Source organism: Stegostoma tigrinum, chromosome 3 (assembly GCF_030684315.1).
Source record: "Stegostoma tigrinum isolate sSteTig4 chromosome 3, sSteTig4.hap1, whole genome shotgun sequence".
NCBI classification, from domain to species: domain Eukaryota; kingdom Metazoa; phylum Chordata; class Chondrichthyes; order Orectolobiformes; family Stegostomatidae; genus Stegostoma; species Stegostoma tigrinum.
Window position 1 is genome coordinate 10,234,066 of NC_081356.1, and position 25,632 is coordinate 10,259,697.

The 25,632-nt window shown below is 41.1% G+C and overlaps 1 protein-coding gene across 6 annotated transcripts in view; it reads left to right on the plus strand.

Annotated features, from left to right (window-relative positions):
* Positions 1-19,062: 19,062 nt before the first annotated feature.
* slc24a2 (solute carrier family 24 member 2) overlaps positions 19,063-25,632 on the plus strand; it is a 287,510-nt gene continuing 280,940 nt past the window's right edge. For 3 of the 6 annotated variants that reach the window (XM_048527690.2, XM_048527694.2, XM_048527695.2), the window contains exons 1-2: positions 19,063-19,231; positions 20,890-22,044. In XM_048527690.2, coding sequence (XP_048383647.1) covers positions 21,085-22,044 — 960 coding nt within the window. In that variant the 5' untranslated portion in view covers positions 19,063-19,231; positions 20,890-21,084. Of the gene's footprint in view, positions 19,232-19,661; positions 19,986-20,208; positions 20,355-20,889; positions 22,045-25,632 lie in introns of those variants that run through there. The other 3 variants (XM_048527692.2, XM_048527691.2, XM_048527693.2) reach the window with 3 other exon arrangements.

The following is a 25,632-nucleotide window of genomic DNA, read 5'->3' on the forward strand; positions in this document are numbered from 1 at the left end:
TAAAACCAGGCGACATTCGGTCATGTGGAAATGTGAATGGCTGCAAGTAGGTCTCTCACCATTCAGAACTCATTCGCAAAAACTGGCTTTCTCTGGTGACATCGAGAACCATGTTCCCCCCCCCCCCCCCCACCCCCGCCCGGTCTTATCATATTTTCCCGAGTGACTCACCATTGCCCATATGGTTCAGGAGCTGGGAAAACTCAAACCAATAGATGTGCTGGGGAGCAACATTCGACATGCCACACTGGTGATAATCTGAAATTCTTCGGATCAGTCTCAACTACTCAAACAGGAAATGTGGTCGAATGAATGATTTCATGTGATACAAGGTTACCACTAAGGTAGCAAGGCTTTACAGACCTGATTAGATCTGTTGGTGAACTCTTCTGGTTTAGTACAGCACAGTCGCATTGGTGGAATACTTCCAATAGGATGCTGGTCAGAAAATGCTGCAATCAACACCCATCTCAGTGCCATGTTACATACCCCACCTTGTGTTATGACAATTATGGAAATGTATAGCACAGCAAGTGGTTAGTCAGAACCTCCCTGTAGATGCAACTTTGAAAGAGCTACTCAATTATATCCTTCTCACTTCTACTTAACCCATAAACTTCTACAAGTTTCCGCTTCTGATATTAATTAACTGCTTTTTGAAGCTTACTTTTGATTCGCTTTTCATTACTATTCAGGCAACGCATTCCAAATTAAGTACAAAAACCAAACTTATAAACTGTCGCATCCAGCTATCCAGCAAATTGCCTTCTATCTGTGGCATCTGGTCTCCGGATGGAAACAGGTTGTCCTTATTTGCTCAATCGATTATTCGGAATACCTTCATTAAATTTCTCCTTAATGTTTTCTGCAGTAAGATAAACAATCACCACTTCTCCAGTGTATCCACCTAACGGAAGTTCCTTGTCCATGGCATAACTCACAAATTTCCTCTGTGCACAGATTAAGGAAGTGACATGCGTCCTAAACAGAAATGCACCCAGCATTGTGAAATAAGCTTTCGCTCACGGTGAATCATTCATTGATCTGCTCAGCTCTCTATTTCTGAAAAATAAGTCAACGAATAACTGTATCATCACGTGAAAGCATTCATTAGACCACATCTCAGAAGATGGGAGAAGTGTGTATGATATTAAAGCATATCCTACATAGAACAAAGGTCTACTTCTGGGAGAAACGGATGAGGCTGAAACCAATAAAATATTGAGTGTATATGTGAAATTTGTTATAATGGGTATCACTACACTGGCTCAATGCATTTTGTTTTTCAGAATAATAACAATATTCCTCTTCCAAAAGATCTACTTTATGGTGTCCTGCTTAATCTATTGTTTCTTCTGACTCTAAGCATCAAGCTTGGGTCCTTTTAAAGTATCTGGCAGCTTTGGTTCAGACAGCAGCTCTTGGGATCAAGGGTGCCCTTGAACTCATTGAGCACTGGTCTGAGAGAGTGCTGTGGTCTTCTCTTGGTGGTCTTTCTGCTTTGTTAAATCAGCAGAGAAATGATTGAATAATACAGATTTGTTGTCATCTGTAAAGATACAAACCTTTAGCAGTAGCAACCTGTCTGTTTAATTAAGATTCCACCTCATAACAAGAATATAAATACCATAAATGCAGATTAAAATGTTACAAGCAGTAAAGAACAAATATATAGGTTAAGAAAGGAATTAAAGGATTCAAATGATTTGTTGAAAGGCCACATTTGATGTGTTTGTGTAGGCTGATTAGGCTAAGTGGCCCTATTTATAGTCTAACTTCTGGTTATGGACTGCTTATAGAAAGGTTCATCCCTCTTTAAAGTGATTTTCAAGCAAGCTGTCTCCCTCAAAAAGCCAGAAACAACCTGCTCTAATTATTCAGCTTTGCGGCTGCCATTCCAGTTGCTATAACATTTGACGTATTTATTTTTATAACTACAGCTCTTAAGAATCATCAGTATGTCTGTTCATCATTACACAGTAGCTATGTGCTTGATTTACTCTGAATAACTACAAAGGAAACCCACTGGGCAGCTGATTACCAATAGCACGCTGGTAGGAATGTATAAAATTAGTTGTGCAAGTTGGGTTCAGGTAAATTGGAAGTAGCTTATAAGCTTCAAGGAGAAAGGGAAGGTGGAAGGAAGTGACTACTTGGAACCAAGAAGCCATTATTTTAGTCCTGACTCCGTCCATCTCCCTGGCAGTGGTCTAAGATTATGTCATTCTTAATTCATTTCTCAATTTCTTAAATTTATTTTTGGCAAAGTCCAAATTATGTAGACTTTCTGCCATAAGTCTGAGTGAGATTTCTCATGGCATCCTATCAAACTTGCCTCAAGAACTAGTTACACTTGCCCATGGCATCGGTTAAGACCAATTCCAGGCCCACCTTATTACACGTCATTCCCAGTACAACTCACCACCCTATATTCATTAGATTAACCCAAAATTCACCAGCATTCCTTGCATCTGCATCATCTGTAAAGGCTTGCTGTGCCCCTGGACAAGCACAGTCAATCCAGATCTGATATCTGCTCCAGACAGAGTGAAATCACCACTCCACTCTGCAGACAGGGACCTGAAAGTCCTGCTGGATGGGACAGTGGGACTTCCTTTTTCCCCAGTGCCATCAATGGGGGCCATGGCAACAACTTCATTACAGGAAATACATTTTTCATAAAAATATGTTTTTGTTCTTGTTGTCATCGTGAGGAATTCCTCAAGGAGTTGAAATCCTTGGAAATGATGAGTTAGACCATGACAGCACAATGAATCTTTATCTCACCACTAGAAAATAACAATTTCTATTTTTAGATGGAAGAATATTAAAACAAAATGTAACAGAGTGCAATATTTATGAGGGAAATGGGACTAGATTAATTTAAGATATCTGGTCAGCATGGACGAGTTGAACAGAAAGATCTGTTTCCATGCAATACAGCTCAATGACTCTAATAACTTATGAACAGAAACATTAGACTCTAATAAAAATGTAACTTCCAGCATTTAGCCATATTAAGGTGCAGGATTCTAACATGTCATTAAAACATCGGTAAGAAGCTAACTATTAATATATCCTGACTAGGCACTTTTTTGAGTTATTAACTAGAGAATCACACTTGACAAATCTGCAGGAATTGGCTTATCACGAGTGATCCCAATGTATGGATGCCAACACATATCCATTTCAGGAATGTCCTTGCTTTCATTGTCTACTTCAATATCTGATGGAAAGAAGGAACAAAATTAAATGAGACTTTCTTTGTGCATTTTAACTCCACACCCAAGGCTTCTTTATATGACTAATATTATAATTTAGACTTTGTATTTGAAATTAATTTTCTATTGGCAAATTATTCACAAAATTCACTAGTGTTGATTTACCATTAAAGACAATTTGACAAATAGCTTCTCCACACTTTGCATGTTTGTATCAATTGTTACAACATGCACTTTCTGAATAAAAACTGAAAGAACTGCAGATGCTGTAAATCAGGAACAAAAACAAAGTTGCTGGAAAAGCTCAGCAGGCCTGGCAGCATAGTCCCCCCAGTTCTGAGGAAGGTTCACCGGACCTGAAACGTTAACTCTGATTTCTCCTTCACAGATGCTGCCAGACCTGCTGAGCTTTTCCAGCAACTTCATTCTTGTTGCACTTTCTGAACTCACATTTATTTTGTTCTAATCATTAGAATTTACATTTCCATTCACCCTCTCCTCAAACACTGCTCTTGGTTATTGGGCTTCACTATCAATATAGCTCCCTCATCTGATAGTATACTTAATTTGCCATGCACACAGCTAATACCTAAGACCACTATCAAGTTCTGCAGGGCTTCTGGGTCAATTTATATTGGGTACTGACCGACTCACTACACCTCCTCAACTCTCTTATTCCACCAGGCATCTTTTGGCAATTGTCCCACTGATAATCAGCCCCTCATTCCCTCTCCATGTTGTCCTCTGAAATTGGAAACTGATCCACAGAGGGTCTCAACCGATTCCAGGCTTTTTTTCAATTCGACTTCATTCCAGCATTGGTCTTGAATACTCCTTTATATAACCGTGACATTTATCTCCTAATCTCTGCCACGCTTGTGTAACCTGACTTGCCTTAGTCCATTTACAGAATCCTAGAATAACTACAATACGGAAGTTGGCCTTGCAATAGCACCCAGCTCTTTTAAAGTATTTTTTTAAAGTCCCATTCAACTTCCCCTTCTCTTTATTTCTCTCTAAGTGCTTGTCTCATTCGCTTCTGAGTGCCACAAACAATTCTGCCTCCACCATGCACTTTACAGAACACAAATGCTTGCTGTATGAAAGAGGTTTTCCTATATGGCACAAATGATTCTTTTGCCAATTTCCAATGTGTGTCTCCTGGTTACTAACTCGTCAACCAATGGGAACAGTTTCTCCTTATTTATTTTGTACGGAGGCTGGATGATTTGGTACACTGTTGTTAATTTTCTTCTCAGTCCACATGAAGACCCAATGTGGCTACAGGGTATGTACATGGATGTCAAATGTTACGCATTACACAGAATACGCCGATGACTCACAGCACAGCCTGGCCTCCGACTGTCTCGGAATCCCCTGCTTGGAAGGGCCCACAATGACAAATCCACGTGGTAATTAGTGTGTAGTGAATACTCCACATTACAAAACAGGCAAAGGCATCTTCCTCTTGTCAAAATTAATGGCAGAAACCTTCAGGGTCAACCCCTACAGTGACAGACCTGAAAGCCAGGGTCAGGGACCTGACATTGACTTTGAAACCTGAAACAAAAACAGAAAGTCCTGCAGGAACTTGGCAGGTCTGGCAGCATCGGTGGCAAGAATTCGGGATTAAAGTTTTGAGTCCGGTGACTTTCCATCAGTCCTGCCTTAAGTGAGATACGACATGCAGGGGGAAGAGCAAGATAGTAAGTCTATCTTTTTTTCTGTAATGGCTTGCCAGAAGAGTAATAATGTCTCTATAGAGTAAGTCAGAAGTCACACAGCACCAGGTTATAGTCCAACAGGTTTATTTGAAATCACAAGCATTCATAGTGCTGCTCCTTCATCAGGCGAAGTCACCTCACCTCCGAACACAATGTCTAAAACCTTGGGCAGCACTGTGGCTCAGTCTTAAGCACTGCTGCCACACAGCACCGGGGACCCGGCTTTGATACCACCCTCGGGTGACTGTCTGTGTGGAGTTTAGTGTCTGCATGGGTTTCCTTTAGGTTTCCTCCCACAATCCAAAGATGTGCAGGTTCGGTGAATTAGCCATGGGGAATGCAAGGTTACAGGGATAGGAGGTGGCACGCTCCTCGGAGGATCAGTGTGAACTGGATGCGTTGAATGGCCTGCTTCCACACTGTAGGGCTTCAATGATTCTGTGATTACATTGTTAGAAATGACATCCTGCTCCACCAGGCAATCAAGCTCAAGATTTCATGGCAACACCGAGTCCAAACACTAGCTTTCACTCAATTCCATCATAGCTTCAACAATTGATTGTAGAATACCCATGCCATGACAGGTTCTGTTAACTACTGGACAGATCACCACCTTTAGTGACCTACCATCTCCATCAACCTGGCCCCCAAAGAGGCAGCAGACAAACGCTGCAAGAAATCTGAGTTGAAAGCCCCAAGGCGCCCCTTCCGAGTCAATGCCTCACCACCGACCACTCATCCTCCATTTACCAAGAGGTACCATGTCCCCATTGTGCCTGGCCAATCCTAAAATGCACCATAAAAGCAGCTGAAAAGAGATCGCTGGTCTCTGTACTGGGAAACATTATGACAAAATAATCAACTTGAAAGCTCAAAGCTTTCATTGACTGGCCACTCCAGCATGGCTCAAAGGAAGTTATATTCCTAAAGGTGCCTGATTTATAACTGTGAAATAAGAAACAAGAGGTTGAGAGAAAGAGCCTAGGAAATCCAGTAACACATGCATATCAATGACATATATGGCTTCTTTTGTGCTGTTGAGCTGATCTTTGCCTCACGTATACAAGGGCTCTATTCTGCTAAACGCCCTCAACTCCATTCCTCTATAGCCAACTTGGCTCAGCTTTGGTGTCCTCCCATTGCAGAATGATGTTTAAAAAAGTCATTTGACAGCAAAGAAACAAAGAAACCTCTGGACCAGATGGCATCCCTGCAGAAAATCTGAAACACTACAACTATACACTCAAGCCTTGGCTGCGTATCTTCACATACCTCATCTGGGAACAGGAGCACATGCCAGGGCATTATGAATATATTCAGGAAGGTAAACAATTGCCTTCCGAACAGCACTGTGGGTGGTATCTAAACCCAATAGCAAACCATACAGGCATCAGAGTAAATTGTTGCAGATATTACATCCCTTTTTACAGCAGTAGCTACAATGTGATATGTTTGAAAGCCCCTCATGATACTTTTGACAGAAACTGAGAGAAGGTTAGTGTGTAAGGTAAGTTGGAGTTAGAGTAAGGTGACAGATAGGTAAAGAGGTAGGCTACCAGGTGGATGAGGAAGTGGGGTAGCAAGTGAGTGAGAGGCGAGGCTACTAGAAGGGTGAAATTGTAGGGTATCAGATCAGAAAAGGGGTGGAGTGGTGAATGTTTGTGTAGGATGGCTGGAGGGCTAGAATTGCACAAAGGAGGTGGATAGGTGAGCAAAGGGGTAGGGTGAGAACTAAGTGAAGGGTAATATAAAGTGTGGGTGAGGAGGTACATGTGAGTAAGTGGCTGGGTCAGGTGCTGGCGGTCCAGTTGGCTGCTGGGGGAGGCACAAGTTAGGAATCTGAGGGGGGAGTTGGGGGAAGAATATGAGGGTAATCAGGTGTCCACACAGTGGAGGGTCGACAGTTTGAGGGAGGGAATGTCTGAGTGGATTATTGGAGGGTGACTATGCTTGACTGAAGTAATTAGTCTAATTGTTAGCTAGAGACTGGAACAGGTTGTAATTCATCTAACTTCACCTTTGCTAACTTTTGTGGGTAAATAAATCAAAACTCTCTGAAATCTTCAAAACTGTCCAGGGGCTGGGGGATTTTTCAGAGGGCTGCAGATGTCAGGTAATTGTCATTGCTCATCAGAAGTTTAAATTTCCTGAGCAAATACTGCACTTGGATTTCAGAGTCGTTCCAAAACACACCTTTCAAGGTACGTCTGATCCGCAACTATCCAGAGACTGGAAGATCTGGAGCTAGAAAAATTGAGACCGTGCAATAATGTTGTAAATAAAAGGAAAACACGGCAGATGCTTGGAATCTGACAAAAAAAAACAGAAACTGCTGGAGAAACTCAGCATCTGTGGAGAGACAAACAGAGTTAACATTTCAAGTCTAATATCCTTTTTTTGTTGTTTTAAAGCTTGTTAATGCTCGCAGAATTACTACTTAAATGTAACTCATACAATTTCACAATTGTTCTCTGAGGATGTTATTTCTAGCTGGAGTTACAGCTGTTTTGCTTTTATTCAGATTTCATTCAATTTATAGGCATCCAACTACCTTCACAACATTGAATTAAATCTTGCCAATTGTATTGCTGGAAAGGGGTTGGAATCAGAGATAATGGGAACTGCAGATGCTGGAGAATCCAAGATAACAAAGTGTGAAGCTGGATGAACACAGCAGGCCAAGCAGCATGTGCTCCTGAGATGCTGCTTGACCTGCTGTGTTCATCCAGCTTCACACTTTGTTATTAAGGGGTTGGAATCACAATGTAGGGAACGCATGACTTATTACAGCACTGTAAGCAGGTTGCCAATTCCTAAATGTACATAGCATACAAGTGAGAAGCATTTGCTGAGGAGAACGAGACTAAGTCACGAGCTGGTGGTGGAACTGTTCCATATTCTGAATGACGTCCACAGACACAGCCTATGTGCAATATGGCACTCAAATTGGCAGTGGAAGTTGCCATAGCACTGAATGTCTATACCTCAGGATTGTTTCACATAAGCAATGATGATGTATGCAGTCAGCCAGTTTGCTATGCACAAATGCACCAGAGATAGAAGATGCCTTGTTTTGTTTGCCCAGCACTTTTATTCTTTGAAAGGATCAACAGAATCAGCACAATAATTTCTACAGCTCTGCTGACTTCCATGATTCTGTGGGCCTCATGAATGGTATCATTTGGATCACGAAGCCCAATATGATGTTCCCCAGGACTATAAGAGATATCATTCAGTAACCTGAAACTGATAGGTAATTACAAGTACACGAAGATACAATTAAATGCCTCGGAAAATGTTTTTTTAAGGTAATTCTTAAGGATTCTAACACTAAGTTTACACGCACAGACAAAGCCACTGACACTTTTGTACCAAATCAGCAGAACACAGAGATGATGGCGCATATTATCCAAAAGCATGATCATTAACCATTCAATTGGAAACTTTAGCAGTACTTAGGATGCTCATAGAAAAAGAAGAAGGATACAAGAGGATGTCATAGTCTAACCCTTGCAGAAGTTCAGGAATGAACATTATTTGCTGCATCATGCACAACTTTATTCTTTTCTCTCCCTTCAGGAGGAGTAAGGGGCACATTGTATCAGTGTGTGGAGTCGAGTGATGATGAAGATATAGCTAAGAAACAATCAGTACTCTAAGAATAATATTTTACAACCAATCATTCATGGGATATGGGTTTTGCTGCAAGACCAACACTTATTGCTCATCCCTAGTTGCATTTGCATAGTCAGGCATAATTTCTGAACCGTTGCAGTTTGTGGTGAAAGCACACCCACAGGCTGTTAGGAAAAAGTCCTGAGTGTTGGTTATTGGGCCCAGATGTAAGTCCCCATTCCTGGTTCCCGCATACTGTAGACACAGATTGCTGGTGGTGGATGGAGTGAATGTTTTTAGAGCAGTGAATGAGACCCCAATTAAATGGGTTGTTTTGTTGGTGCTGAGTTTGTTGAATGTCATTGGAGATGCATTAATCCAGACAAGTGGTGAGTATTACATCAGAGTCTGAACTTGAGCCTTGTAGATACTTCAGCGAGTCAGGAGGTGATTCTCTCACAGCTGTGCTCATACAGCTGCAGTATTTATAATGGATTGTCTTATCCAGTTTCTTGTGAATTCTAAGCCCAGGATGTAGAATGATGGAGCAATCCCTGAGAGCTGCCACCCAGGTGGATAGAGTTGTTAAGAAGGTGTATGATGTGTTAGCTTTCATTAACAGAGGGAGTGAATTCAAGGGCTGTGAAGTTATGCACCAGCTATACAAAAGCCTGGTTCAGCCACATCTGGAGTATCGTGTCCAGTTCTGGTCACCTCATTACAGGAAAGCTGTGGAAGCATTGGAAAAGGTGCAGAGGAGGTTTACTAGGATGTTGTCTGGATTGGAGGGAAGGTCTTATGAGGAAAGGTTGAGCGAGCTAGGGCTTTGCTCTCTAGAATGACGAAGGATGAGAGGTGACTTGATAGAGGTGTACCAAATGATCAGAGATATAGATAGAGTACACAGCCAGAGACTTTTTCCAAGGGACTGGACTTGTCAAAAATAACTTTTCAATGCGTTGTGTTGACTTGGAACACCTTGGCTAAAGCAGTGGCTAGTTCAGACGCGTAAATCTTCACCACTACAGCCAGAATATTATTGGGCCCCAAATTCTTTGCTGTGTCATTTGCTCAGCCATTCTTTTAGTGAATAGAAGGCTGTTTTCTGTGATGACGGGCCTTCAGGAGAAGACTGAGATGGATTTACCACTGGTCGCCTCTCACGGAAGATGGTTTCGGTTTTGTCTTTTGCATGGACATGCTGTGCTTTGCCATTTTGTGCAATGTTATTGTTCATGAAACCTCCTCCTCCCATTAGTTGCTTAATTACCCACTATCATTCATGATCGTTTTGAGTGGAAGTCCCACTCCCAGATCTGAGAACAAAAATCCATTCTGTCAGTCCAGTGTAACTCTGGGGAAGTCCTGTATTGACAGTACAGCTGTTTTTTGGATGAGATGTTAAACCAATGCCTGCTTTGTGCTCTCAGTTGGATTTTCACAGCATTATTTTGAAGACAGTTAAACTTGGCTTGTCTATTGTAATCAATTAAATCTCTGGTCAATATCAAATTGCTTTTTTTTGAGAGGGTCAGAGTTAATGCGCAAACTATCTGCCACATCTCCTATTTACAACAGCGAAAAAGTATTTGGTCAGCTACAAAGTATATTGAGACAGTTGGTCAAGAAAGATTCTTTTATGACTGGGTGACACAGGACAGGAAAGCACTGATCTGCTGACTGGGTTTTGGTATATTTAGCTCTGTGTATGCTATGCTGCTTATGCCAATTATTATGCACATGGTCCATGCAATAAAACACAGGAGAGCCTAACAGTTTGTGTTAACTACAGAAACCTGTTTGCCGTTTTCTTTTAACCTGAGCCCATCAGGTTGGTAAACTGGGGACTTTTAAGATAATTTGATTAAATCTTTAATTTTTGTGGTAGCACCTGGACTAGTAGGGCTCAAGTACTGGCATTTTCTCAAGCGGGTCAGGACAAAGATGCTGGGGAGTCACCTTCTGGAACCATTGTAATCCACGCGCTACTGATTCATCAAATGAGAGAGGAAAATAGATAGTCATCAGAAGAAGGCTTCCATGCCCATATGTGAATGGCTTAAGCCCATGTTAAGAAATTCTGAGGCTATGCCCCCCGACCATGCCATCTCCTCCCTGGAGAATTCCCAGGGCAGGGCAGGACGTACCAAGATTGGTGATGGAACAGACTGGGATGTTTGCTTCGTCTGTTCATGAGATGTTGCTGGCTAAGCTTGCATTTGTTGTGCATGCAAAGTTAGTTGTGATCTGTCATCTTAAAACATTGCAGACCTTGGGATGTTGGTACCCCAGTTGTATCCTTTCTAATCCAAGGAAAGATATCCTAGATTAGATTCAAGGGTTGTAAAGTATCACTCTGTGCTGTTGTGAAGTTGGTGTGTGTAAAATTGTAAAATGGTGGGGAAGCATTGCTTTGTCTCTAAAAAGATGGTGTTTTTTTCAGTGCATAGATTTAAAATAGATGTCTGACCAGCAGCTTGAAGTGCAGGAGCACACAGAGTGCCCAAATTGAAACATTTTGTATCAAACAACCAAACAGCATTTTTACCAAGACAGCAAGTCTTTTCAATTTTAGCCGATCTATTTAAACCAAGCCTTTAGATACTAAAAACCTATCAATTTAAATTTGATGGTGTTATTTGGAATACTGATGCATTGAAACTGCACGAAAGCAGCGAGTTTGTTTAGCAATCTTGTGTAGCTTCCCAGATATGTTTAGGTTCACTGGTTATTACCCTTTGAAGTATATACTACAGAAACTGGCTTTTGGAATTCTAGCTTGGTTCCAAATTGCAACATCTCATCACAATAATTTACTCACAAAAAAAATTGATTGTAAAGAAATTAATAGGCAAGGCGAGCTTCTCTGGGTGTTTCCGGTTTAATTATTAGAGAGGAACCTCTATTCCCTGCCATAAGAGATTGGGGCTAGTGTTTCAATTTTAATTATCAGAGAGATTCCCTGACCTCCCAATTATAACAGTGCTTATGTCAGGTTGTTGCTGGACTAGTCTGTGGAACAGCTCTCCCAATCTTGGCACAGATCCCACTTTAAATATGCCTTTCTCATATCCAAATCCAGTGCCTACCTCAATTCAAGGTAATCATCCGACCTTACTCTCATTTTGCTTTTGTGCAGTAGTTTGGTCCAACTGACTGGCTTCCTGGGCCATTTCAGAGGATAGTTATAAGCTAACCATGTTTCTACAGGTTTGAACTCTCAAATAGACCATACCAGGGATGGTTAGCAAATTTCCTTCCCTAAAAGACATCAATAAACTAATCGTTTCATGGTTACCTTTAGTGACACAAGCGTTTGTTCCAGATTCATAAAATTAATTGAATTTAAGTTCACCAGCTGCCATGGTGGGATGAAGGCCCATGTCTCTAGTTCATTATGCCAAGCCACTGAATTACAAGTCCAGTGTAACCACATTACCAGGCCCACTAATGGTATAAGGAGAGCACTTTATGAACCTTTTTTCTATTTATACCAATGTTCTTTGTATGCATTTTCCCCATTATTATGCTGTTATTCTCTATATCTCCGGTAGATGCACACTGAAATGTAAATATTTTATCGAATGCAGTCCAAGTGCAATGTTTTTAGTTTTATCATGTTGTAGCCAGCAGATGCTGAGAGTTTGACATTCAGTGATTTACTGTTACGGTTCTCTCAGGAATGAGATCTGGAGCGTATAGCTTACTACTCAGGATCCCGATGAAAAGAGCAAGTACAATAGCTAGCTGAATGGCTTCACTGATAACCTGCTAGAATAGTGGATGGAGTGTGGCCTAAACCATGCCAAGGATCCAGAAGACCCTGTATATAATTCAGTCAAGCTTATTACTGTCTGCCTGCCTAGTCCTGATGGTTTCTGGCAAATTTAAAATTATTTCCTGAGAGGACATCATATCCATATTGTGGTACCATTGTGGGAACTGAGTGCTTTATTCTTCAATTTTATGTACATGTTCCGACTGGAGCACACACGCCAACATGTCCACTTATTGACTTCAGATCACAGCATTGGCTATCTGAGATGATTGAATTTCTACCTGAAGGGATAGTCCTCTGGAGTCAAGAGTTCTTACCTACACACAGATCCTTCAGCAAACACAGTAAACCAGACTAGATCTGCAAGCCTATGACAAGTACAAATTTATTTTACTCAATGGTAAACAACAGATCATCTGCATTCTCCAATAGATTATTAACAAGATCCTCTGCATTTCGCTGTCTATTAATTTGTATGAAAAATGAGAATCCTGTTTAGCAGACTGCACAAACACTACTCATTGCATGGTATTCTCAGTGACATTGCCTATCAGTGCACCTGGGTACTTACTCTTCAATTCGTTAATGTGACCTGACATGTCCATTAGATACAAGCAGTCATCTCGGGTGAAGCCTCCAGGTTTGCCAGCCTTAATTCCTACCGTGTTTTCCTGACAAATGACCTTTAATATAATCCTGTCAAATAGGGCAAGAAATCCATACTACTTGGGTCCATTTCAAATGCAGGATCCTTAATGTCAAATGAAGAACACTTTGTCCAGTAGATGGAATACTGATGCATTGAAACTGCACGAAAGCAGCGAGTTTGTTTAGCAATCTTGTGTAGCTTCCCAGATATGTTTAGGTTCACTGGTTATTACCCTTTGAAGTATATACTACAGAAACTGGCTTTTGGAATTCTAGCTTGGTTCCAAATTACAACATCTCATCACAATAATTTACTCACAAAAAAAACTGAAATTGCAGGAAAAGATGAGCTGGTCTGGCAATTTCTGTGGACAGAAATCAGAATTGACGTTTTGGGTGCAGTGATCGTTCTTTGAGGCACAGGGTCAGCAGCATTAACGGTGATTTCTCTGCATGGGTGCTGTCAGACCTGCTGAGCTTTTCCAGCAATTCTGTTTTTGTTTCTGTCTTCAAGCATCCACAGTTCTTTCAGTTTTTATAATAATTTATTCAGTCACTTCACAATTGCCATTTTCTATGCATTCTCATCGACGCAAGGCACAAGAGTCTTCAATTTACCTTTCAGAAAATACTCTACTGGTTAATTCCCACATACAGCTTTCACAGAGAAGCAGTTCAGGGTGACAGGAAGTGCAAGACAGGAGAGATTGGCAAGGCTGACTTCCTTTCATATCCCATTAGGGCAGGTGTATAGCATATATATTAATTTATGTGCAGTCTCATCCATTTGATGATCTTCTTGTCTTTGAGACAAAGAATAAGACCTTGCTAGGAGTTTCGTGTTACAGTCTAACATCGTGGCCATACAGTAGGAGCACAGCAGTGTTGTAGAATCCATTACTAAAATGAGAATTAATATTAAAACAGCGTCTGTATGTTGTACTTTATTGGATGAATATTACCCAGGGACCATGTTCAAAAGAGAGCAGACTTTTACTGTGTCTTAGTTGTTATTCCTCTCTGAATCAGCACCGTGCAAAACAGCTTTACTAGTTATTCATCACTGTTGGCTTTTGTGTGGGGGAATGGCTGTTATTTACATGTGAACGTCAACAGCTACTTGCAGTTCTTGTTATGTCCTATAGCAGGCATCGTTTCCTCATTCAACTGAAGCATCAAACATATGAATTTCAATAGGTCTAATTAAATATCATGAAGATATAAATACATAAACTATATTGGTACTTAAATATGTTTAGATTTTAGTAATTGTTCTTAATTTCTACCAGTGCAACCTGAGTTATTGCTTTGAAGCTCATGACAAATATCTGGGCTGAGTCCTGTATGAAATAAAAATGTGAGGACCACTTACCACTAAAGATTTTTGTGCTACAACTAACATTGACTGTGAATTCCAAACCCTTAAAATTCTACATTAAGATTTTTCACTTGAACATTGAGGAAGTACTCTTATTTTTATCACCCAGAGGCTGGTGGGAATCTGGAACTCACTGTCTGTAACACTGGTTGAGGCTGAAACCTTCATAAATAACATTTCAGAAGTATTTAGATGTACATTTGCGATGCCAAGGCATACAAGACTATGGGGCAAGTAGTGGAAATTGGAATTAGAATAGTAAAGTAGTTATTTTTGAGCAGCGTGGATGAAATCACCACAGAGCTTTTTCCTCTGCTGTAGATCTCTTTGAATATTGAAGGCCACATTTGGAGAAGTGCATATAATTCTGGTCACCTTGATTTAGGAAGGAGGTTATTAAAGGGTACAACAAAAATTTACAAGGAGGTTACCAAGACTGGAAGGTTTGAGTTATAAAGAAAGGCTGGATAGGCTGGGACATTTCCCCTGGAGCGTATGAGACTCATAGATGTTTATAAAATCATGTGGGGCATAGATAAAGTATATTGCAAAGGCCTTTTCCTTAGGGTAGGGGAGGCCAAAATTAGAAGGCATAGGTTTAGGGTGAGAGGGGAAAGATTTAAAAAGTGATCAGAGGGGGCAACCTTTCACAGAGGATGGTGCGAACATGGAATGAGCTACCAGAGGAAGTGGTAGATGCGATTACAAGGTTAATATTTAAAATACAGGAAAGATAGGAAAGGTTTAGAGGGATATGGGCTAAATGCCGGCAAATAGAACTAGTTCAGTTTAATAAGCCTGGTCAGCATGGATGAGTTGGGCCGAAGGGCCTGTTTCCGTGCTGTGTGACTCTATGGTAAAAATCTCTTACATGTTATCTTGTAATTTATGCACCTCTGCTCTGAGTCCACAATCACTGAATGATGTTATTGCTTATGACCCTATCCTTCATAATTTTAAATATCGCCACAACAAATAATAAGTTGTTTCAAATAATAAGTTGGACAGAAAAATCAAAGTCGATTGTGTGCCCCTGACAGTATTAGCAGTGAGCTTCAACCACAAAACACTTATTAGGAATAATAGATCCTCCACAGTGGGCACAGGAGAGTAGGGAAATCTGCAGGAGAAGAGGGGAATCTTTCTCTCCCAAGTGAAACCATATTGAAGCCCCCATGTCACGAGACTCATCCTTTTCCATTCCGTGGTTCTCTTGTCCCATGTGGTTAAGTCACGAATCAAACTGATGAATCATTAAGTCATGGAAATTTGGTCTGAGCCCTGATTTCCTCTTTTCTTTTGCATCATATATTGCTGACAAAAAAGAAATCAAGCTGGAAGATTTTGGTAGAAGAGGCAGTTCCAGTCAATGTGTTGGTTAATAGTAATTGGTCTGCCATCAGTTTCTGACAGTAACCTGTCACTAAATTGCACTGGCCAGCATTGGATAGATTCCACCAGGACATCACTTCCTTAACCTGACCTGATTTTACTGCCATGATGATCCCTATATTGATATCTTTTGGTTCCAATTTTGGGATATGGGGCAGAACTCAAGAATTTGTGGTTGGGGATTGTGTGGAGCAACAGTAGCGTTCCCTCTCTCTGGGTCAACAGGCATGAGTTCCAGTCCCACCTACTCCAGAGGTATACCACATACATACTTGAACAGGTTGATTAGAAAATATTTGGAAGTAAGAATTTTTCCAAATTTAGTCCACCGCTGATCACCAAATGCAGCGTGTATATTTGACATTCTTGCTCAGAGACCCAGAGTGGTAATGGCCTAGCGTATTATCACTGAACTATTAATGCAGAGACCCACAATGTTATCGGGACCCAGTTCAAACCCCACCACAACAGAAGGAATTTGAATTTGATACAAAAAAATCTGTAATTGATATTCTAATGATGACCACAAAGCCATTGTTGATTATCAGAAATTGCCATCATTACCGTGTCAGGCCTACAGGTGACTCACTGGGGTTGATGCTTAACTGCTCTCTAGGCAATTAAGGATATGCAATAAATAGAGTCATAGAGATGTACAGCATGAAAACAGAACCACTGATCCAACTTGTCACTGCCAACCAAATATCCTAGATAAATCCCATTTGGTCCATATCCCTCTAAACCCCTCCTGTTCATTTACACATCCAGATGCCTTTTAAATAGTATCAGAGATAATGGGAACTGCAGATGCTGGAGATTCCAAGATAATAAAATGTGAGGCTGGATGAACACAGCAGGCCAAGCAGCATCTCAGGAGCACAAAAGCTGACGTTTCGGGCCTAGACCCTTCATCAGAGAGGGTCTGATGAAGGGTCTAGGCCCAAAACGTCAGCTTTTGTGCTCCTGAGATGCTGCTTGGCCTGCTGTGTTCATCCAGCCTCACATTTTATTGCCTTTTAAATGTTGTGATTGTACCCACCTCCACCACTTCCTCTGGCAGCTCATTCCATAAGTGCACCACCTTCTGTGAAAAAAGTTGCCCCTTTGGTACCTTCTATAATCTTTCTCCTCTCACCTTAAACCTATGCCCTCTAGTTTTTGACTTCCCCAATCCGGGGGAAAGGCTTTGCCTATTTACCCTATCCATGACCCTCATTATTTTATAAACCTTTGTCAAGGTCGCCCTTCAGCCTCCGATGCTCCAGGGAAAGTAGCCCCAGCTCTCCTTATAAGTCAAACTCTCCAGCCCTTGAAACATCTTTGCAAATCTTTTCTGAACCTTTCAAGTTTCACAACATCTTTCCTATAGCTGGGAGATTAGAATTGCACACAGAATTCCACAAGTGGCTAAACCAATGTCCTGTAGAGCTGCAACATCATCTCCCAATTCCTATACTCAATGCACTAACTAATAAAGGCAAGCGATACCAAACATCACCTTCATGAGCTTATCTACATAGCTGAGACTCCACTTTCAAGGAACAATGAACCTTCACTCCAAGGTCCCTGTTCAGCAGTACTCCCCAGGACCTTACCATTAAGTGTAAAAGTCCTGCCCTAATTTGCCTTTCGAAAATGCAGTACCTCACATTTATGTAAAGTAAACTCCATTTATCACTCCTCAGTCCATTGGTCAAGATCAAGATCCTGTTGAAATGCTGCCCAGTCAGCGAAGCCCTCATCCCATGAATGAATTTTAAAAAGTTATCAACAGGGGATAATTGCTTCAGTGTTCCCATTTACACCTTGAAGGTGCTTGAGCATTACGGAATCATGCAGAGACAGCACATTGGTAACCTTGAGATCCTACCAAAGGCATAAGCGTGTGGATTCAGAATGAGAACAGAATGTGTCTCCCATGACCGAACAGCCTTCTGAGAGCACTGGTTGAAGATTTTTTTCAAAAAAAGGGCAAATTATCATTCTACCACAGAACACAATTCTTCACTGAAAATATTACACTTTATCTGAAACATTTTATAAACAATTTCTGGAACTATGTTTAATCAAAATTTGTAGCAGAAGTGAATTGATTCTCTGAAACCAATAATTGTCAACAATTTGAAAGAATTGCAGATTCAACATATTTGTTAAATATACAAAGAAGCATTTTATCCCTTATATGAAGGCATTAATATTTATCTTTAGGAGTGTGCTGTTGCTGTTTAAGTGTGCACCAAATTCTGTGGCATTCTTCACAACATCAATTCATTTACAAGTTTCTTCTGTGCTATGTTATTTCTGCCCATCCGCGAACAAATTGATTTGCAGTGTGCAGTTTGGTGGCCACTAACTGCATACAATACCTCCCTTTCCAACGCGAAATACCAACTGACAAAATGCTAACAGCAACAAAAATACAAAAACTCGGATCCAGCTTCTGAGCAGCTGTGCAAAGAGCCGTCGTAGTGGATCTCACGACCAGCTCATTCCGCATTCAAATGAACAAATTGTCTATTCTCCCAACAAGCTGACTTGCAATTCATCTAAATCAGCGGCATTCAAGCCGCTGCAGAATAACAGATCGCTAATCACAGCTAATGCAGTCCAGTCAGCAAATAAAAAAAAAACAATCCCAGCACGTTCAATCTTGACTGCATCCTGCTTAGTAGTCTGTAAACACTGTGGGAATGCGCAAAACGCAAGAATGTTAAATGCGAACTTTTCTACACGCGCTCAGCATCCACTGCATGAAGCGTTGAAATTCGTTTGCTTCTCATTAAATTGCTCAAACATACACGAGCAGCGTACAAGGTCATGCGAAAAAGAAAACCGACTGAGTGGACAGTGATAATTATCTCGTGAGCGAGAAACATCTTGCAGCTCCAAGCCTGCTGTTTGACGCATTGAGCTTTCTGCTGCTGCGAGCTGTTCCAAGGGTTTGCTGCTATGGGCCAGTAGCTTTTATAGCTCACTCCCAATCCCACAAAGGTCCCCTTTCTCCCCACTGGAAACCCCATTTCCCAAAGACAAAATAAATTCTCTAAACGTGCTCTGTGTATTCAAATATGCCGCGTTCGTAACCATGACTACTACTCCCAGGTAAAAGATTCAGCCAAGAGATTTGGCTCAGTAAATGTCTTGCCTAAGCAATGCTTTCATTTTATATAAATATATATGTACATATATACCGTTTCCGTCCCAGAAGTCTAAATGATATTGATCTTTTTTCCAAGAGGTGTTCACGTGTTATCCTCCCTCCCCCAGCGACTTGTGCTGAGATGAGATGGCGCTGTGATTCTCTGGAGAAATGGGAATGTGCTGTTGTTGAGTGTGTGTGTGTGTGTGTGTGAGTGCTGTTTGCAGTCAGTCCCTCACAGCTCCTCCTGATGGCTGAACGCTGGCAGCAGCCACGCAAGAAAAGACAGAAGACACCGGTCCACGTTTCAACTCCCGCCTGCTGCTGAACATCACGGTAAGAAATGTTTTTTTTGTTTGTTTTAATCTTCTGTTTGTACGTATCTGCAAATGCATTCATCTGGAATGCAAATACAAGCTGTCCTCAGCATGGTGTTGGGCTTTCTATCATTTTGAAACTACAGCGCAATCTACAAATTTGCTGGCCCTCTTAAAGTACACCGGTGCACAGAAATATTGGTCATTTTTTTCATAAACAATAAACCATGATGAATCGGTCAGGGTCACTGTTGATATGAGCCTTTGAGTTGTTCAAAGCCGAATTTAAAGGCGTTTATTATTGGGCAGAAAATCAGTACAATGTCCCATACCTTTCACCAAATGCTTTAGGGAACATTTTCTGTGCTATTGTAATTGAAAGTGGGCAGTCCGCGTTGCCAGTGTCATTTTACCTTAATGCCTGGGCTGAGGACTGTTTGCTGTGCCATCCAGTTCGCCTTTAGGCTGCGGAGTCAGCTCTGCTCAGGCACCAAACAGTTTCTTAGAATAATCGTCCCGCAGTGGAGACAGCGCAGTATTTCCGATGTTCCCCGTTGGGTTATTCCCTTCTCCGACACCCACCCCAACACCCCCTGCCTTCTGATCGTCTCTCAAAGACAAAAGGGCAGGAAGCTTTTCTCATAAAGTGACGCAACTGGAGGCCACCAGCCGATAGTTAGAAACAAATTTGAACTGAACGCGAAGCGAATGAATAACCTTGCAACAGTGTCTGCGTGTACCGCCGCTGGGCTGGTCCTGTTTGCAGTGATGGGGTCAGTGCCTGTTATTTTCTGTGTGTGTGTGTGCGCCTGGGTTTCGGACTTTACATGATACTCTGCAGCCTTCCCTCGGGAGATGAGAGTTAGCATTTGGCAGGCCGCTCTATGTCGAGCCGCCACCTTATCTATCTCTGTGAGGACATTCTTAAATCCTCAGCTTTGAGTGTTTAGTTAGCGTCAGCCGATCTTCAAAGGCGTTCTGATCTCGCCCAGCCTCCTCAGTCTGCATTTACCAGCAGGGGTCACTGGGCTGTGATTAAAGGCTAAAACCTTGACTGGTTTTTTTTCGTTTTGCGCCTTACCTTTGTGTTTAGTACGGCTTCACTCACAGAGGGAGGTTGACTTTTCCCGGACCCTGGTAATGTACGACAGAAACATCCTTTTCACTGCAGTAAATGTTGGCATTGTTTAATCCAATTTGGTGTTTCTTTTTTTTAAACATTGACTGGTGTAGGAATGTAAATCTGTATGTAGATAGATTTATGTAGTTAAACATAGCTATGTCGATATAAATAAATATATCTACGTACGTGTGTAGCTGGATTGAGAGGTATATTTATATGTAGAAGTGTGTGTGTATATAGGCGAGAGGTGTATGTAAAATGCCAAAGGAGATTGATGAGGGGGATGTGGGACAGATTGTGGTGCAGTCTGGAACGAGAGAGTATTGATGTAGATAGTGTGAGAGGTGGTAGGTTCAAAACTGAGATGACGAGAAACTACTTCTCTCTGAGGGCTGTGAATCTGTGAAACTCACTGCCCCAGAGTGCAGTGGAGACAATCAACAGATTCGAGAAAGAAACAGAATATGTTTTGTACAAGAGCTGCTTTACTAACCTTCTGTGCAGGCCTGTGTTAAGTAACGTCTTTTAAGTTCAGTATTGCCTTGTTTCCGCAGCACAGTGGAGTCCACACATCAGTCCCGCCAGCAGGAGAAGATCCAAGGTTCTTCTTAAAGTCTGTTGTGTTGTTGCTGTTCCCATCATCATGAAGACAAGTAGTGTATGAAGACTCTATTACCACCAGTCAAGATTAAGCAGAAAGGTGGGGAGGGGGAGGGGGGGGTCAATATAAGGAGATCCATATTCAGTGAATGATAAAGCAAGCCATGGAGTCGAAGACTTCAATGCCTGAAGTTATGGAGCCAGCTATTTGTTGTAGGACACAGCAGATAGCCAGCGCTGGGCAAACGTTTCACAGGCACAAGCAGCGGATCATGAGGAAACTGAGACTCCCGCGGATCCTGGGCTTTTCCCTCGGCTTGCTGGCTCTCTGCGTGTTCTCCCTCTTATTCAGTGCCTTCGCCTGCACGCCAGCCAACCCTGAAAGCTCGCCGCTCCAACGCAGAACTCTACTGGGCTTCGAGGAGAAACCGAGATTTTCCAAGCTTCAGAATTATACCCCCAAATCCGACTTGGCTCTAAAGTATGAATTGCGGGTGGCCACGTCCTCGGTCAATAATGCAACCCAGAGTGGAGAATATCCTCGTGACATCTTTTCGCTGGCACAGAGGAGGAAAGGAGCTGTGACATTCCACGTTGCAGGCATGATCTATATGTTCATAGCCTTAGCCATAGTGTGTGATGAATTTTTTGTACCCTCATTGACAGTTATCATTGATAAAATGCAAATATCCGATGATGTAGCAGGGGCAACTTTCATGGCAGCAGGTGGATCAGCTCCAGAACTGTTCACTTCTTTAATAGGAGTTTTTATATCTCACAGCAATGTTGGGATTGGGACTATAGTGGGCTCTGCCGTCTTCAACATCCTCTTTGTCATTGGGATGTGCGCTGTATTCTCCAAAGAAATCTTGCACCTGACCTGGTGGCCTCTGTTCCGAGATGTGACCTTTTATATCATTGACCTGATCTTGCTCATACTTTTCTTCCGGAGTAGCACCATCGCTTGGTGGGAGAGTGTAGTTTTGTTGTCAGCCTATGGATGCTATGTGACCTTCATGAAGTTCAATGTTGTGCTGGAACGATGGGTGAAGAAGAAATTAACCAGGAACAAAGTGGTGGAGGCAACAGCAACAGATGGCGATGAAAAGGTACATATGGTTTAATTTTAAAAAAACATATAAGGGTCAGACAGTTGCCCTCGTTTCTTTGTCTGTATCCACTGGTTCGGAATTAGAGAACAAGACTGGACTGTCAGAATTTAAAATCTGCAATTAATGAAGAGTAAGTGTGACACCGAGAATGAGCCGTTTGTGTTGAAGTTGAAATATATGTTATAGTGTGTCAGTGCTTAAATCATTTCATTTCTTTGGATTGGTTAAATCCTTTTATGTTTATGTACAATTATGGTCGCTGAGATAAATGTTATGTTTATCTGCCCAGCTGTAAATTCAGTTCTTGAATTTAGGTTTTTTTTGTATAATTAAAAGCAAAACATCAACAATATGAGCATAACTTTGATCGTTTAAAAGGTCAAATTGTTAAATCATGGCACTTCTTTCACATTTAGTCAGGTATTGTTGATACTTGGGGCCCCAAAAATTGAGCTAGCTCTGAGTAGTTTGGTACAATTTCTGGTAAGCCATTAAAAAAAAACACAGGTCAATTGGCTTGTCATTATAGATTTGCCAAATGGTCTTCTAACGAATTTGAGAAGTTAAACTACTTTTTAAATTATGTGAAGTGGAGGATGTGGTTCCATTTGGAGACCACAATATGTAAAGTTGTCATGAGAAAATGTTAGAAACACCACATCCAGTAAAGGAAAACCTAATCAGATTCCAGCAAAGACTGCAGATAAGGCACGTTGTTAGACCAGATTAGAGGGAGCTTTATTCTAATCTAGTGTACGGTGTCTAAAGAGAGGATACTTGATCCTAACTTTGGTTTGCCAAAATGTTCTGATTTCTTTGAGGGTGCCATTCAAGTTCGCAATTAATGAACAGTAATTTTAAGAAAGGGAATGGTACTTTCAAGTTTCCATTTTTTAAAAATACACATGAATAGCAACTCTTGAAAGAGTTATGCATTTACCAAGATTCATCTGCACGTACTAACATCTTCTGTTGCAAAACTTCCATGGAATGATACCTGAACAGGTTAAACAACAACTTATCACAATATTTATTGAAAAAAACGGCAATGTGATGTACAGGAGACATGACATCAATATTTCCATTGAGTTATTTTTCAATGAATACTTCAATTTTTTTGGCACATGTACAGTTTCTGCCAACTTCTGATCCCACACTTCTTCACACATTGTCACTTTTGTGACATGTTTTTAAATGCAGGAGATTGCCACTTTGAATGGAAGTACTTTCTTCTGGCTTGCTATGACCAAACGATTGAGATTGATGGCCAGGGAAATTGCGGGACTGAGTCCATACATTGCAACAGGGCATTATGGCTTTGAAACACTGAAGTTTCCTCACACATTCAAAGAAGGAAGTCCTGTTATAAAATGCCTTGGCTCACAGCTTGCTTATGAAAGGACACAGCTGACTCCAGCCACAGAGTTGGGGCTGCCACAATGTAACAGTGTATGTCAGCATAATCTTTACCTGCCTGAATTTGAACCTCAAGGTGTAGAGCTGGATGAACACAGCAGGCCAAGTAACATCTTAGGAGCACAAAAGCTGATGTTTCGGGCCTAAACCCTTCATTAGAAAAGGGCGAGGGGGAGAGGCTTCTGAAATAAACAGGGAGAGAGGAGGAGGTGGATCGAAGATGGATAGAGGAGAGGATAGGTGGAGAGGAGACAGACAAGTTAAAGAGGCAGGGATGGAGCCAGTAGAGATGAGTGTAGGTGGGGAGGTAGGGAGGGGATAGGCCAGTCCAGGGAGGACGGATTCTCCAGCATCTGCAGTTCCCATTATCTCTGAACGTGAACCTCAGTACTGTTATGTGTAGTCTATCCCACTGTGATGCAGTCAACATTTAAGAGCTCTGAGGGTGATGCAGCATATAGATGACCAAGCTAAAAACAAAACTGATGTTCTAGACAGTGCAGCACATAAACTGATTTTTGGAGAAGGTCGCACCTTGAATCTGTGGCGAAATATACAATGGCTTATATGGTGATATTATGTAATGCATCTTATTTGCATTGGTTAGATGCTGGTGCAGTGTTTAAAGACAGAGCTGTGATAGGCTGACTTTGTACAGGTTGTATTAAAGAACGTAGTTTTGACACCAGTATGAACTATACTGGTGGGGAAGGTCAGAAGACTAGATCAGTTGAGAGAATGGATTTGGAAATTAATACCTCTCTCAAGGGCAGTGAACCGATATGAGGTACAAATGGCTGTGTTTGTATGTTTAGAAGACTTCCTGTTGACTAATCACACATCAGCAAAACTGAACCTTGAAATATTCATGATCTGATTTGACTGGATCAAGATTTTTTTGTGGTTTTAGATATCCAAGAATCAAAATCTGTGCGTGAGTTGAGAGTTTGATATGGACCAAATTAAAATATCTTCTATGTATAATTTCTCAGATTGTGTGGAACTACTAAAATGTTCTCCTGAGGGGTTCACAGATGTTCTTGTTAATCTAACTATATCAAATGTTCAGAGGAGATCCCTGTTATTGGTTCTAGTGATTAATGCCCTGAGTCACAAGCAACGTTGGTAATATAAATCTCAAGGTTACTAGTGTGAGCTAAGTGCAAATGAGTTAACTGAATTAAATTCGCTTATTGGCTATAAATGTACACTTCTTAAAATTCTATATTTTCTTTTGTCTTTGTTTTTCATTTTCAAATGTCTATTTATGACGAACAAAGTCCTGCTCTTGCTTTGACTGAGGTGATTATTAGAGACTAAATCTCTATCTTAACATACTGGTTAAATTATTAGAACTAAAATTGCTAATGTCTGTATCATCATTTTAGTGTGCCAGGTGCTGAAATATAGTACAACTCACTGTTTGCAGTACATTGTAAAGATGGGCACATATAGAGCTTTAGTATGCACTAAACTGCAAGAATTGAAAGTGTCCTCAAAAGAAACATAAACATGAAGCTTGATGTTGTCTGAAGTACTTTGCCTGTGTTCACAATCAAGGGCTGAACTTTTTATGGCTAAAAGCAGGTTTGCATTGCCAAATTAAACGATGTAATGCAAAACACTCAGAAAGGTAGCTGCTGTGAAAAGAGAAATATTTAAGAGATAATGGGAACTGCAGATGCTGGAGAATCCGAGATAACAAAGTGTGGAGCTGGATGAACACAGCAGGCCAAGCAGCATCTTAGGAGTCTTAAGATACCCGTTTTAACTATAGGTTATTGAGAAAATGTAAGATTTTAATGTTAAATGTTAACTCCTGTCTCCACAGATGATGCTTGAAGTTATTTCAGAGTTTGCAGTTTTACTTCAGATTCCCAGGACTTGCACATTTTTTTTAAAGTAGAACTATTTCCAAACCATTTTAGCACTAGGATTTATTTTATTCACTATATGCAGCAGAGGGCTCAGCTTGAGCAAGTGAAAAAGGATCATGCTTGAAGCATTGTCCTGTCTCTAATGTCTCAGATCCTGACCAAGCCACTATGCATGGCCAACATTGGAATTCAGTTTTTTTTAAATCACTTCTGAGCCTTAGGTTTTAAATATGTGAAACAAATTATTCTTGGCTTACATTCTTGTTGAGTAGTGGTTGCTTTTTAATGGGCA